The sequence below is a fragment of the Pan troglodytes genome, chromosome X (assembly GCF_028858775.2).
Source record: "Pan troglodytes isolate AG18354 chromosome X, NHGRI_mPanTro3-v2.0_pri, whole genome shotgun sequence".
Lineage (NCBI taxonomy): Eukaryota > Metazoa > Chordata > Mammalia > Primates > Hominidae > Pan > Pan troglodytes.
The window spans coordinates 137,230,216-137,246,587 of record NC_072421.2 but is presented as its reverse complement, the minus strand read 5'-3'; the positions used below and the strand labels follow the sequence as shown (position 1 = coordinate 137,246,587).

General features: G+C 40.6%; 1 protein-coding gene across 20 annotated transcripts in view; it reads left to right on the top strand.

Annotated features, from left to right (window-relative positions):
• The window catches only part of ATP11C (ATPase phospholipid transporting 11C), a 206,048-nt gene that overhangs the window by 152,559 nt on the left and 37,117 nt on the right, over positions 1 to 16,372 (top strand). For all 20 annotated transcript variants that reach the window (XM_063804128.1, XM_054676238.2, XM_063804121.1 and 17 more), the window contains 2 exons: positions 5,006 to 5,269; positions 11,499 to 11,673. In XM_063804128.1, the coding sequence (XP_063660198.1) occupies positions 5,006 to 5,269; positions 11,499 to 11,673 (439 nt within the window). The remainder of the gene's footprint in view (positions 1 to 5,005; positions 5,270 to 11,498; positions 11,674 to 16,372) is intronic.

Genomic DNA, 16,372 nt, shown 5'->3' with positions numbered 1-16,372 from the left:
GTTTTCCAGTTTGTGCTCGTAGATATGTTCATAATAGTCTCTGAGGATCTTTTGTATTTCTGTGGTATCAGTTGTGATGTCACCTTTGTCATTTCTGATTGTGCTTATTTTAATCCTCTCTTTTTCTTTGTTAATTTAGCTACTGGTCTGTTTGTTTTTCATTTTTGTTTCATTGATCCTTTGTATGATTTTTTTGGTCTCAATTTACTTTAGTTCTGCTACAATCTTTGTTACTCCTCTGTTAGCTTTGGGTCTGGTTTGTTTTTGTTTTTCTAGTTCCTTTAGGTGTGACATTAGGTTGTTCATTTGAGATTTTTCTGCCTTTTTGATGTAGGCAATTAGTGCTATAAACTTTCCTCTTAACACTGCTTTTTGACATGTCCCATAATTTCTGGTATATTGTGTCTCTTTTCTTTGGTTTCAAAATTGTTTTTTGGTTTCTGCCTTAATTTCATTGTTTACTCAAAAGTTATTCAGGAGCAAGTTGTTCAGTTTATATGTACTGATGTGGTCTTGAGAGTTCCCCTTGGTATTGATTTCTAATTTTATTTCACTCTGTTCTGAGAAGATGCTTCTGTATGATTTTGAGTTTTGAATTTCAGGAGACTTGCTTTATGACCAAGCATGTGATCAATTTTAGAGAATGTTCATGCACAGATGAGAAAAATGTATGTTCCGCAGTTGTTGAGTAGAGTGTTTTGTAAATGTCTATTAGGTCCATTTGGTCAAGAGTCCAATTTAAGTCCAGAGTTTGTTTGTTAGTTTTCTGCCTCGATAATCTGTCTTGTGCTATCATTGGGGTCTTAAAATCCCCCAATATTATTGTATGGCTCTCTGTCTCTTTCCTTAGGTCTAGGGATGATTGTTTTATCAATCTGGGCACTCTGATGTTGGGTCTGTATATATTTAGGCTAGTTAAATCTTGTTGAATTGAATCCCTTTTCATTATGTAATTCCCGCTTTGTCTTTTTATTTACTGTTGTTGGTTTAAAGCCTGTTTTATCTGATATAGGAAGATCAAACCCTGCTCCTTTTTGTTTTCTATTTGCATGATAGATCTTTCTCCATCCCTTTAGATTTAGCTTGTGGTCATCATTACGCCTGAGATGGGTCTGTTGAAGTTTTTGAGACAGAGTCTCACTCTGTTGCCCAGGCTAGAGTGCAGCGGCGCAATCCTGGCTCACTGCAACTTCGCCTCCTGGGTTCAAACCATTCTCCTGCCTCAGCCTCCTGAGTAGCTGGGACTACGGGTTGCCTGCCACCACACTCAGCTAATTTTTGTAGTTTTAGTAGAGACGGGGTTTCACCATGTTGGCCAGGCTGGTCTCGAACTCATGACGTCAGGTGATCCTCCTGCCTCAGCTTCCTTAAGTGCTAGGATTACAGGTGTGAGCCACCACCCCCTGTCTAACAGATGGTATTTTTGTATTCATTGTGGCAATCTATGTCTTTTAAGTGGAGCATTTAGGCCATTTACATTCAAGGTTAATATTGATATGTGAGGTTTTGTTCCTGTCTTAGTGTTGTTAGCTAGTTGTTTTGGTAGTCTCAAGTATATAATTGCTTTATAGGATCTGTTAACTTTCTAGTAACATATGCTTTTATAGTAGCAAATATCATCCGTTTGTTTCTGTGTTTAGAGCTCCTTTAAGCATTTCTTATAGGATAGGTTTGGTGGTGACAGATTCCCATAGCATTTGCTTGTCTGGGAAAAACTTTATTTTTCCTTAATTTAAGAAGCTTAGTTTAGCAGGATATAGAATTATTGGCTGCAGTTGTTTTTCTTTAAGAAGTCTAAGGGCCAGGTATGGTGGCTTATACCTGTAATCCAGTGCTTTGAAAGGTTGAGGTGGGAGGAACACTTGAGCCTGGGAGCTCACAGCCAGCCTGGGCAGCATAGCGAGACTCCATCTCTACAAAAATTTTTTTTAGATAAGTAGGCATGGTGACACGTGCTTGTAGTCTCAGCTGCTTGGGAGGCTGAGGTGGGAGGATTGCTTGAGCCCAGAAGTTACAGTGAGCCATGACTGCACCACTGCTACACTTTAGGTGACAGATTGAGATTTTTGTCTCTTAAAAAAAAAAAAAGGCCAAAACTACATCCCCAATCTTCTGGCTTCTAAGATTTCTGCTGAGAAATTCACTATTAGTCTGGTGGGATTTCATTTATAGGTAATTTGTCCTTTTTATCTAGCTGCCTTTAAGATTTTTTTTTTCTTGTTAACCTTGGGTAGTCTGATGACTACATGCCTTGGTGATGGTCATCTTGTGTAGCATATCACAGTTGTTCTCTGAATTTCTTGTATCTGGATGTTGACCTCTAGCACAAGTTCAAGAAATTTTCCTGAATTATTCCCCAAATATATTTTACATATTGCCTTTTTTTCTTCTTTTCTCTCAGAAATGCCAAGAAGTTACAGATTTTGTTGCTTTACATAATCCCATATTTCTCAAAGACTTTGCTCATGTTGAAATTTTTTTTTTTTATCTGACTGGATTAATTTGAAAGACTGCTCTTCAAGCTCTGCAATTCTTTCTTCTGCTTGGTCTAGTCTATTGTTACAGCTTCCAGCTGTATTTTGAAATTGCTGTAGTGAATTTTTCAATTCCAGGTGTTCTAATTGGTTTGTTTTATTATAGCTATCCTTATCTTTCATATCCTGAATCATTTTTCTGGTTTCTTTGTGTTGAGTTTCAACTTTCTCTTGGATCTCGTTGAGTTGCCTTGCAATCCATATTTTGAATTCCTTATCTGTCATTTCAGACTTTTCATTCTGGTTAGCCTGTATTATTACAGAGGTAGTACAATCCTTTGTGTGTGTCAAGACACCCCAGCTTTTTGTACCGCCAGAGTTCTTAACACTGATTCCTTCTCATCTGAGGGATCTGTTGCTTCTTATTTTTGAATTTGCTGTAGTTTGGATGAGACATTTTTTATTTTTTAATTCTTTTTTCCCTTGAGGATATGACTGTGGTATATGTTGTCTATGATTGTTTGGCTTTGTTTCTGGGTGCTTTCGACGGGGCAAGGCTCTGTATGGTTTCCTTGGTTGTGGATAGCTTCAGTGCAGTGGCTTTCTCAGATGCTGTTTGCTGTAGTGATGTATTGGATGCAAGGGCTGACACACTGCCTCCCGCAGGGCTAAGGGTGTGGAGGTGTCAGAAAGCTTAGCATGTGTACTAGCACTAAGCCCTTCTGGCAGCAAGTTATTTATTTGGTGGTGCAGTTCAGGCTTCAGTCTGGTAGGTGGAGTTTAAGAGTAAGAGTCAGTTCTCCCTCTGGGAGATGATGAGTGGAAGCACCTACCCTGAGGGAAGGATGGTGGCAGGGGTTGGAGATCAGGTTGGGGTATGCTGGGTCTTGGGGAAAGGAACAAGGAGGGGTGCACCAGCTCCTCATCCTGTGCAGGTAGGAACATGATCCGCTTCTCCATTATGCCCCTGTCGTAGGGCTCACAATCTTCAGTTTGTATAGACTTTATCCTTTGGTTCCTGGTCACATTGTGGCTGCAGACCATGGATACATCTCTCTGATGGTTGCCACCAAAATGGGCTTTGGCCGAGCCTTTCCCCCAAGTTCAGAGCAGACAACTCTGCAGCTTACCTGTCTGTTGCTGGGATGCTGCTGCTCTGTGTAGGGAGGTGGAGTTGGGCCCCACCCTTTGTGAAAGCCCAATTGGCCTGAGCTCATTTTCAGCAGGGGTAGAGCCACTGCGAAAAAGGTGAAAAGTTTCTCCAGGTACATATGCGCTACCATCCACTGGGAAGAACTGCTGCTGGCTGCATCAACAACAGTGTACAGGGGGTGGACACAGTGGGAAATGACCCCTCTCCATGACTGTTCCTGGCCCTCAGTGCTACCCCCTTCAGTGATTGTCACTGTGCCCACATTTCTTTTGTCCCAGGAGGGCCCTTAGCAGGCTGTGCTTACCTCCCCCTTAGGGGCAGTCCATGCCGAGGGATAGATCTCCAGGGATCCCATGGCTCCCTGGGGACTCACTGATCCCCATGAGCTTGCCAAAGTCAGAGCGGGTTGGAGTATATTTGCAGGGAATCTGATGGTATGATAACTCAAGGGCAGAGATTCCCCTAGGTAGGGCATTGGCCCACTACAGCAGCACAAACACAGTGGTTCCTGCCCTCTAAGTTTGGGTCTGAGGGGAGTACTGACATGCCCGCATGAGCTGGCCACCTGGATCTCTGTCCCTGGGAAGCTCCTATATCGCCACTGATGGCATTGTCCTAGGTAAGGAGGGCAGAGGGATTCCCCAGCAGTTTGATGATCAGCAGATTGTCACAAGGTGAGGGAAGCAGAGAAGCATTTCCACCTACCCTTTACATGGGGCTTTGAGTTCCTTAAGGGACAGTCTCTGCCAGACTCTCGCTTCTTTCCTTTTCTGTATTCCAGCTTTCTCTTGTGGGCTTTCCAACAGGTCCTGGCTCTCTTCCCACAGTTTTCAGTTCAGAAGATGTCCATTCACCAGTAACTTTGATCTTTTTTATGAGGACAACTGGCATTTGATGTCCCTAGTCAGCCACCTTGAAAACCCATGTTCCTGTTCTTAAAGCTCCTCAAGGATAGGGATTCACTAATTTCCCTCATCATCTGATTAGAATGTTTGGACCTTTATACTTTGAATGATGTTAAGTGATGTTAATTGGTATGGTTAGATATAAAATGAAACATGCTAAAGTGACATTGAGTACAAATGTGTCTGAACATTTTAGCTTAGAATGATGATACTCAATTCTGCCATTGGATACCAGTTACCCAAGGTGTCACAAACTTTTCAGAACCTCATTGTTTGAAATTTGCTTTAATAAGTAAAATTATGCCCGAGACAACACTCAGAATGAGTAGGGGATGTATATGAAAGTCAACCGTGATAAGATGTCAGGACTCTAGAATTGCTGTGAATTATAAAAATATTCTCTTTAATAAGCCTTCCTGTAGAATCTTTGTCAGGAATTTTAGAAGATCACAAGGTTTCTTTTGTGTTCCCAGGCTACAAGATCAAGCTGCAGAGACCATTGAAGCTCTGCATGCAGCAGGCCTGAAAGTCTGGGTGCTCACTGGGGACAAGATGGAGACAGCTAAATCCACATGCTATGCCTGCCGCCTTTTCCAGACCAACACTGAGCTCTTAGAACTAACCACAAAAACCATTGAAGAAAGTGAAAGGAAAGAAGATCGATTACATGAATTATTGATAGAATATCGTAAGAAATTGCTGCATGAGTTTCCTAAAAGTACTAGAAGCTTTAAAAAGTAAGAAAGTACATCAGTTTCTTATATTTAGACATTGGTGTAGATGTAAATCACAGCTGCATATACAAAAGGCTTCATTTTCTGTAATGCATGATTTTCTGTTTGCAGGTGTTTTATCCTTATAAGTTAAAATCGTCCCTGAGGACTTGAATAATGGCCCATCTGAGATTATTTGGCACTTTCCACCTTTTCTTTTAACTTAAGAGAAAACTGCACATTTCGGAAGGTTTAGAAAAATAGCTCAATTTTTAAATGTTTAGAGTCTAGGTATTCAATGTTGATATTCTGGCCTGGTCCATGTTAAGAAAAAAATATTCCTTTCAGTCTCTTAAATTGAATGTAATAAAATCAATCTTTATGACAATTTTCATGCATTTTGAGGTTCTGGAGCCATTTTCTGTGCATTTTTATACCCCAGAGCTCCAAATGGAATCAAATACTTGTTAACGTGGCCACTTTCTTTAGAGGACATGGCCGCTTTGACTCTACTTTCAACTAGGAAGAACTTGTGGAACATAAAGGTGTCAGGGAAAGCCACTGATAAACAATAATTCAGTGCCCAGAGATATATTTTCTATACTTCCCATTGACCAAGGGTCAGCTTTGTCTAAACCAATTACTTGAATTTACCTTGGCCATAAGCAAATTGATTTCCTTTTTTGAAATGCCACTGGATGTGTCTGTACTAACTTGAAATATCCCTAAGCAATATTATTTTCAATTTCTTAAGCACACTTTATGTTCCAGGAACAGTGTTAAGGGCTTTGTATGATAATTATTATTTAATCATCATTAACAACCCAGTTAGGCAACCGTATTTTCTTCATTTCACAGATAGAGATCACACAGCTAAGAAGAAGTTCAGAAAGTCTCTCCAATTCCAGATCCCATGCTTATAACAACTATGCTATATCTGTATCCTCATCGCTAATGTTTAAGCAAGCTTTAAAAATGATTAGCCCACATTCATGAGGCTGTGGCCAATTCTAAAACAGCTGTTGTTCTTCTAGTACTTGGGCATCAGTGATAATAAATAGGTTTTTATTAATTGCCTATGAGAAACTTTTTCCTTTAGCCAAATGGTACTTATAAAGATAGTCCAAAGTATGTGCATTTTACTTCTCCTTTTGTCTTAGTCTGCTTGGGCTGCCATAACAAAATACCATAGATTGGATGGATTAAACAGTAGAAATTTATTTTTCACGATTTTGGAGGCTAAAGTTCTGTGATTGGAGTGCCAGCATGGTTGGGTTCTTGTGAGGGCTTTTTTCTGGCTTGCAAATGGCCACCCTCTGCTGTCTCTTCCTTTTATAAGGGCAGTAATCCCATCATGGAGGCCCCACCTTCATTAACTCATCTAAAGTCAGTGTATTAGTCTGTTTTCACACTGCTGATAAAGACATACCCGAAACTGGGAACAAAAAGAGGTTTAATTGGACTTAGAGTTCTGCATGGTTGGGGAGGCCTCAGAATCATGGCAAAAAGCACCTCTTACATGACAGCGACAAGAGAAAAATGAGGAAGAAGCGAAAACAGAAACCCCTGATAAACCCATCAGATCTCATGAGAGTTAATTCACTATAATGAGAACAGCATAGGAAAGACCAGCCCCCATGATTCAGTTACCTCCCCCTGGGTCCCTCCCACAACACATGGGAATTCTGGGAGATACAATTCAAGTTGAGATTTGGGTGGGGACACAACCAAATCATATCATTCTGCCCCCGGCCCCTCTAAATCTCATGTCCTCACATTTCAAAACCAATCATGCCTTCCCAACAGCCCCCCAAAGTCTTTCAGCATTAACCCAAAAGTCTACAGTCCAAAGTCTCATCTGAGACAAGGCAAGTCTCTTCTGCCTATGAGCCTGTATAAAATCAAAAGTAAGCTAGTTACTTCCTAGATACAATGGGGGTACAGGTATTGGGTAAATATAGCCGTTCCAAATGGGAGAAATTGGCCAAAACAAAGGGGTTAGAGGGCCCATGCAAGTCTGAAATCCAGCAGGGCAGTCAATTATTAAAGCTCCAAAATGATCTACTTTGACTCCATGTCTCACATCCAGGTCATGCTGATGCAAGAGGTGGGTTCCCATGGTCTTGGGCAGCTCTGCCTCTGTGGCCTTGCAGGGTATAGTCTCCCTCCTGGCTGCTTTCACAGGCTGGCATTGAGTGTCTGCGGCTTTTCCAGGTGCACAGTGCAAGCTGTCAGTGGATCTACCATTCTGGGGTCTGGAGGATGGTGGCCCTCTTCTCATAGCTCCACTAATCAGTGCCCCAGTAGGGACTCTGTATGGGGACTCCAACACCACATTTCCCTTCTGCACCGTCCAAGCAGAGGTTCTCCATGAGGGCCCCATCCCTGCAGCAAACTTTTGCCTGGACATCCACACGTTTCCATACATATTCTGAAATCTAGGTGGAGGTTCCCAAATCTCAGTTCTTGACTTTGTGTACCCTCAGGCTCAATGCCATGTGGAAGCTGCCAAGGCTTGGGGCTTCCACCCTCTGAAGCCATGGCCTAAGCTCTACGTTGGCCCCTTTCAGCCATGGCTAGAGCAGCTGCACAGGGCACCAAATCCCTAGGCTACACACAGCACGGGGACACTGGGCCTGGCCCATGAAACCACTTTTCTTCCTGGGCCTCCGGGCCTGTGATGGGAGGGGCTGCTGTGAAGGTCTCTGACATGGCCTGGAGACATTTTCCCCATGGTCTTGGGGATTAACATTAGGCTCCTTGCTTCTTATGCAAATTTCTGCAGCTGGCATGAATTTCTTCTCAGAAAATGGGTTTTTCTTTTCTGTCGCATCATCAGGCTGCAAATTTTCTGAACTTTATGCTCTGTTTCCCTTTTAAAATGGAATGCTTTTAACAGCATCTAGGTTACCTTTTGAATGCTTTGCTCCTTAGAAATTTCTTCTGCCAGATACCCTAAATCATCTCTCTCAAGTTCAAAGTTCCACAAATCTCTAGGGCAGGGACAAAATGCCACCAGTCTCTTTGCTAAAACATAGCAAGAGTCACCTTTGCTCCAGTTCCCAACAAGTTCCTCATCTCTGTCTGAGACCACCTCAGCCTGAACCTTACTTTTCATATCACTATCAGCATTTTTGTCAAAGCCATTCAACAAGTGTCTAGGAGGTTCCAAACTTTCCCACATTTTCCTGTCTTCCTGTGAGCCCTCCAAACTGTCCCAGCCTCTGCCTGTTACCCAGTTCCAAAGTTGCGTCCACAGTTTTGGGTATCTTTTCAGCAACGCCCCACTCTACTGGTACCAATTTACTGTATTAGTCCGTTTTCATGCTGCTGATAAAAACTTACCCGAGACTGGGAAGAAAAAGAGATTTAATTGGACTTACAGTTCCACATGGCTGGGGAGGCCTCAGAATCAAGGCGAGAGGCAAAAGGCGCTTCTTACATGGCTACGGTAACAGAAAAATGAGGAAGAAGCAAAAGCGGAAACCCGATAAACCCATCAGATCTCATGAGACTTACTCACTCTCACGAGAATAGCACAGGAAAGACCGGCCCCTATGATTCAGTTACCTCCCCCTGGGTCCCTCCCACAACACATGGCAGTTTTGGGAGATACAATTCAAGTTGAGATTTGGGTGGGGACACAGCCAAACCATATCAGTTAGTTACTCTCAAGGGCCCCACCTCCTAATACCACAACACTGGGAGTTAAGAGCTTCAACAGATGAATCTTGGGAGAACACAATTCAGTTTATAACAGATGCAAATCCCATCATGAGGGCCTCACCCTCTAAAGGTGCTATCTTCAAATACAATCACATTGGGGGTAGGGCTTCAGCATGAATTTTCAGGGAAACACAATTCAGTCTCTAGCACCATTCAACAGCCCTGAGGACACTTTTGTAAAAGCCAGGGCTTGTGGAAAACTTAATTTACTGTCACTGTCTCAGATCAGCCCATCTTCCTGGTTATTTGTTTGGAGTTGGGCACAGTCTTTACTTACTTACACAGGGTTCAGACTCAGTCACCTTTGCCAGCTTCTGCTCCTTTGCCCTTTCCCCTTCAAATCAGCCCCCAAGCCATATTCATACTCCCATTCTCACCTCTAGTGCCCCACCCACATCAGAGGTCTAGTACATCATGCATGAAATCCCTTAAGCCCCTCTGCCAGATGAATGATCTTTAAGTGAAGCACTGTCCATATCATATCCGCTCTGAAAACTTTGGTGGTTCTCCATTAGTCACAGATTCAGGCCACACCAGAGGCCTTAAGTGACCTTTTCAACGTGCTTTTGCAGTGCACCCCAACATACATTCTATTACATCACCTCTTTACTCCCTGTTTTTCAAGTCCTACTTTAGATATTGCACCTCACAAAGAATCCACTATTCTTTCCTGTGTGGATATGTCTCAATAACTGGACATCAACCATTGATTATCTTGTTTGGTTAGGTAGTTCTCTCATGTATGCTTCTATCAATCTAAGGAGATTTTCTATTCTCCATAAAAAGATTAGTCCATAATTCTTTGTATTTCTCTATATAGTGTGCTTATAGTTGGTGTTTACAAGTTATTTCTTCATTGGTTATTGAGTTGCTGTTTTCAGCCCCGTAAGTAAGCTATTAATATATGAGTAGGGGAGCAAAGAAAGAGAACACATCATTCATGTCTCTTTATTTAGTGAATAAAATTATACAGCAAAATATTTGTAAGTATAAAATGTTATGGTATTAGCAGTATACACTGAAGAAATATGGAATAAAGGAATGATGAGGTATATTAGGCCCTCACTACTCAAAGCTTCGTCTATAGAATAGCAGCTCCATTGTCACTGGGCAGCTTGTTAGAAATGCAAAATCTCACATCACACCCCAGACCTAACAAATCCGAATTTGCAGTTTAAGAAGATTCCCAGGTGATTCCTTTGCACGTTAAACTTTGAGTAGCATTAAATTAGATAACTGAGTCTCTGAGATCCTGCTTTGTCTAATGCTTCCACTGTAGTGGTTGTCAAATGGCACCCAAGATTCCCCGGAGCAAAACTTGAATAACCACTTGTTTGTTTCCTAATTGAAAAATAAAAGTTAATTGGCAGAATTTTCTCAGTTGTAAGTTTTACACTATATTTTTCTTAAATACTTGGCACCTGTTACACATTTGTCTTTCCTGACACCTAACACCTCTTAGTCCTGGCTACACATGAGAACCACCTAGGAAGCTTTTAAAATATACCTATATATAACCAAGCCCTGGCCAAGGTACTCTGATTTAATTGGTCTGGGGATAGGCCCCAGGCATGGGCAATTTTTAAAGCCACCCAGATGATTTGAATGGGATGGCTAGAGAACCACTAAGCTAGTATGTAAAATGATACATTTAAAGAATATATATATATATATATATATATATATATATATATATATATATATATATATGTATGTTTGCCCCAAAGCCATTTGTCTTTTCCCTGTATTGCTAGGGAGTTTCAGACTAATTGATGATTTGTCTTCATAGCAGAGTTTGACTAATTAATTTGAATTCCAAATACTCACCATACGTTTCTTATACAGAGTCAGGCTGCTTAACCTCTTATTTTCTAAACATCAAAAAAAAAAAGTTTATATTAGTCAAAGTTCAACCAGAAAAATAGAACCAGTAAAAGAATATATTGAGAGATGTATTGTTAGGACTTGGCTTGGGCAATTGTATTATCTAGCTGGGCAGGTCTAGATTTGTGGGATAGGCTCTTAGGAAGGGCTGGGACTCTCAGGCGTGAGCTAAGGCTACTGCCTTAGGAAGTCTCAGGAAGTAGCTAAGGCTACTGCATCAGGAAGTCTCAGCTCTCCTCTTAAAACCTTTCAAGTGACTGAATCAGGCCCACTTTAGTTATCTAGGATGATCTCTCTTACTTGAAATCAACTGCTTGTGGACTTTCATCACATCCACAGAATACCTTTACAGCAACACTTAGACAATTGTTTGATTAAATAACTGGGAAATGTGGCCTCACCAAGTTGACCTTTTAGAACTTGTAGTCATCTATTATGTGCAACTTGGGTCTCAAAGATACGATTGCAAATCACTGTTGTGCCATTATTAGAGGCAGTTGCTTCTTTAGAGTGAACAGGTTGAGGAACCAGATTGATGACTCCCCTTATCTGAGACCACCCCCTTTGTTGTTTAAAAAAAAAATCTGGATCCTAAACAGAAATCTGTAATAAATCCAAACATAGCATTGTTTCTCTTTTTCAGAGCATGGACAGAACATCAGGAATATGGATTAATCATAGATGGCTCCACATTGTCACTCATACTAAATTCTAGTCAAGACTCTAGTTCAAACAATTACAAAAGCATTTTCCTACAAATATGTATGAAGTGTACTGCAGTGCTCTGCTGTCGGATGGCACCATTACAGAAAGCCCAGGTAACTGTGAATATTAGTTAACGTTCCATTCTGGATACTTCTATACATATATGTGCAAATGTTTATTTTTTTAAAAAATTATTTCTTCTTCAAAGGGCCATTGTTACTATCTAATTTCTTCCTCCAAGGCTTCTTTCTTTTTGTAATCAGACTCAGAAGTCTTTCCCCATTTTGAATTAAACTTATGCTGCACCTTGTTGTCCCCTCAATCTGGCTGTCCCAGTTCCTCACCTTCCAGACTTTTTTCTCTGATGAGTGCTTTGTGCCTGCTGCCACTGCTCCTAGATCCCTTATGACATTAGCTCTGTGTGTTCTTTCTGCTCTTCTTACTCCCTTGGCTTGCCTGCAGGTAGACCTGGCCCATCCCTTGTGTAGTCTTCCATTCTCTTTCTCATTTCTCCTTTGCTCTTGACACCATCAGTTATATCCTCCTTAAAATTATGCTTTCATGGTCTCTGTGATGGTCCATGGTCCTGACATTTTATTTGTCAATGTAGTGACTTTTTATTTTGTGCCATCCTCTATTTTCTCCCTAATTATCTGTTTTTTCTAGGGCAAAGTTTTCTCTCCACTTTTAGCTTTATGGTCTCTCTCTGGATAAGCAAGTCTATTTCTCTGACTCCCATTGATAAATGTGTGCCCCTGACTTTTTCTTGACATTAAGTCTTCTATTTCTACCTGTGTGCTAGACAGCTATATATGGATTCCCTACCGTCACAAAAATTCTGGTGTCCAGCACAGATCTTAAAATTTTCTTCCTCAGACCAGTTTGGTTTTTCTTTTATATTGTTCTTGTTACCGGTGCCACTTTTCTCTTGCTCCCTATGTCTCAAAACTACCTTTGATCCTTCTCCTCTCCCTCTATATATAGTCGCCATGTCCTGTTGGTCCTACCTTTTGTCATAGCTCTCATTTTGATGCCATCTTTCAAAACCTTTTACTGCCCAACTAGTCCAAGCCTTTATGACTTCACACAGACTATTTGATTTAGTCTCCTCACTGGTCTCCTTGCTTTCACCCACCCATTTTTAATCTCTCCACACTCCCAAATTAATCTTGTTAAAACACAACTCTTCCTATCATACATTCTTTTTCGGACACTTTCAGTAGTTTCTTAGTCCCTTAGGATGAAGGGCAGTTGAGTGAATGTGGCACCTGGGGCTCCCCACTGTTGTCCCTTAACATGTCTCTACAAATTTTGTACTTTGTGTCCACTATCACTCCTTTCTCTGGTGTACATTCTGCACTCCTGTTGGTTGTTCTTCCATGGTCTTCCATACGTCATGCTCAGGGCAACTTTCAAAACTTTTGTCACATCATTTCCTCATCTGGCACTCTCTCTGAATTCCCCTGGCCTAACACAAATTTTACTCATAATGAAACCTAGATGAAGGGCCACCTCCTACATGCTTTCTTTTCCAGCTCCTCCAGTCCAAATTGCCTCACCTTGCTTCTTTGTATTCACTAGGTACAAGGAAACTTAGAGTCTCCATTACCTACTTTTTCATTTCCATATATGCTATAGGATATTCTTTCATATGTGTTAGTCTTGCTTCATCAGATTCTTTAACCACTTGCTCTAAACAAGGGGATGGCTGTGTCTGTGGCTTTTCTTTTATATACTGTGCGCGCACACACACACACGCACACATACGCACACACACACACACAGCGCCCATCATATTTGAGGCATTTCTTCTGTCTGCCTTCTAGCTCTCAGTCCCCACTGCAATCAGAGGCTCTTCTTTCTTTTCTTCAATCTTGTAAACCTTTCTTGGCCCCAGGTTGGGAATCAGATCCAACCAGAATACACTATTCAAAAGTATCTGTCCCCTTAGTCAGAGGTTTTCCTGCAAAAGCGATCTCTTTTTTTCCTTACATTCAGTGTATGCTGCTCAAATTGCTCACCTGGGTTCTGACTGCTTCACTGCCAGGCAGGTATATGAATTTCTGACCCCATGCTGCTTCTTCCACCTTAATTATGCCACCACTTGTGGTTTAGTCCTCATTCTGTTTTATTTCTGTCACTATAGTTATTTTTTGCAGGATATTACATACTTAGCTGTCATGTTCATGTATGTGATATTCAAGTCACTATCTCCAATCCAAATATTTGGTGATCTACTTTACTTTTTCAGCTGTTTCCCAAACACATATTCTTGGGTGTGGCATTATCACCCCAAATCTGACTTCTCTAGAGTCCAACCATCATTTTCCTTGGCATCTTCTTTTTCTATGACTGACCTCAGTGTACTTCCAGATTTCTAGATTCAAAACCTTGAAACCTGTGTTGCCTTCCCACATACCACATACATTACCCTTTCATTGTAGTCTTAATCACTAAATTTTGTCTGTTTCTTATATACATTGTCTTTTCCATCTATTCCTTTCTTTTCATTACCTTTCAGGGCTAGGCCTTTCAATAGCTCATTGAACTCCTGGAACTAGCCACCTAACTTCTCTCTTTGCTCACAGTCTTGCTTTCCTCCGGTTCTTCCTACACCCTGCTGTTGAACTAGCTCCAGATATTTCTGTCCATGTCTCCTATATGAAAATTCCAATTGATCTGGGCAAGCCAGATCTATTCTCTCAGCATTTACTGTATTTATCTGGCTATGTGCTCTTGGATATGCTAGTTCCTTTCTCTGGAATACTCCTTTCTTTCTTTCTCATCTATGCGAGTCTTACTAATATTTCATGATTTAGATCAAATCACTCGTCCTTCTGTAAAATTCCTGATCACTCTGGCATGTATGGTATCTTCTCCCTTCTCTGACATCCTAGGCCTTCTTACATGGATGACAATATCATACATTCCTGCACAGATGCTACATTTTGTTACCTTGTATTGTTAATCTGCTTATCTAATATTCTTGTACTCATGACCTAACTCTACTACTTCATTTATATGCTTTTCAAGGTGTGTGATGAAACCTTATATCTGTTTTGGCTCTTAGCACATTCCTGTATACAATATAAAGCAAGCTATTATACTTGATGAATAGATAGTATTTTGGTAAAATATTTTTTTTTTTCATGAAGCTATCCTAGAGATTGAAGAGGTCTTAATCCAGTTGATCTAGGGCTGAGTGAAAAAGTCCATGTTTACGAATCTAAATCCCTTCATGATTTTATGGTCCATGATTGTATATCCTTTTATCTTTCTACAGTGGAGAGTTTTACTCTTTTTAGTCTATGTTTTCATGCAGAAGCTGTCACCCTTGATAATTTTATTGCCTTCCCTAAACCTTGGGTGCGTATTTTTTCCTTGAGGTGCAAATCGTTACTGCACACAGTATAACAGGTGCACTTAGTTAACCATTATTGTAGCCTATTAAAAACACATTTAGTTTGGGTTCTTTAATTTTGTCTTTTATTCTTTCACTTACAGGTTATTTCTGACAGTCTTCTGTAAAGTTTTTAAGAAGAACCAAGTTGAGGGGAGGGATTGGGGGAAGCTGGCATTTCATAGTCACATCATTTTTGTGTTAAGTGGAATTGGATGTGGGGTTTTTTGTACTATTTAATACAACTAAAACCTGATTGAATTCTATTTAAAGAAATAACTGCAGGGTGCCTTAGCCTCATGAATTATTTTTCATCACTTCAGTTATGTTGAAAATGGATTTTATTTATGTTAACTGGTCAGAACAATTGTGAGGACAGTATTTTTGCAAAGCATTATTTAGCTACTAAATTATTTTTTTTTAAGCCGCTAGATTCCAAGGGGTTTTGTGGCTTGCCACATCAAACAGTGATTATCTAAAACATAGGGTAGGAGGGCAGCTGATCACCCAATGCACTTCCCACAAGTAACTCTGCCAGGAGGTTTTTGGAGAACCCCAAGGCAGAAGTATTTTAATACCAGGGATGAACATTTTATTCAGTACATTTATACATCTTGAAGAAACACTCAGGGAATAGCGACAGGCTTTGTACACATATCTTGGACATCTTTCTGCAAATGTCAACCCCTTTAGTGTACCTCTTTTAAAATACAGCTACTCCTAGGAGAGGTCAGATCATATTGAGCAGTGAGAGATTTATTAAAGTTTAATTGGCAGCCAGATAGGTGCAAGAATTTAACATTAGGTAAGTTGGAATAAGGGTTGATGTGCTCCTAGGGAAGGTGAGAGTGTCAGCAGGGAGGAGAGAGTAGAAAGTAACCAAAAACATTGTTCTCTGACTTCCTACTTGGTTCTGGTGGCCTTATGTATGTTACCCCAAATCAGCTTTCTGGCTTCTACTGTCACACATTCAACATCTGATCTGAAAGAACACATGATGCAATGAAAAAAGAAGGAAACGTATTGACCTCTAATATGCATGAGAGGCAAAGTTTTTGATAGTTCATATATGCACAGAACTAGGACACGTGGGTGCTGGTGTTACATTTTGAATGGCTGTGTTCTTCTGCATCTGTGAATTTGACACTATTGTACATATTACAGTTGGCCCTCCGTATCCATGGGTCCTGCATCCACAGATCCAAACAACTGTGGATTGAAAATATTAGAATAAAACTAAAACAACGAACAGTATAACAATAAAAATAATACAGATTTTAAAACAATACAGTATGACAGCTATTTACATAGCATTTACATTGTAGTTAGTTATTAAAAGAAACCTAGAGATGATTTAAAGTATGCAGGAGGATTTTGGTATCTACGAGCGTCCTGGAGCCAGTCCTCCAAGG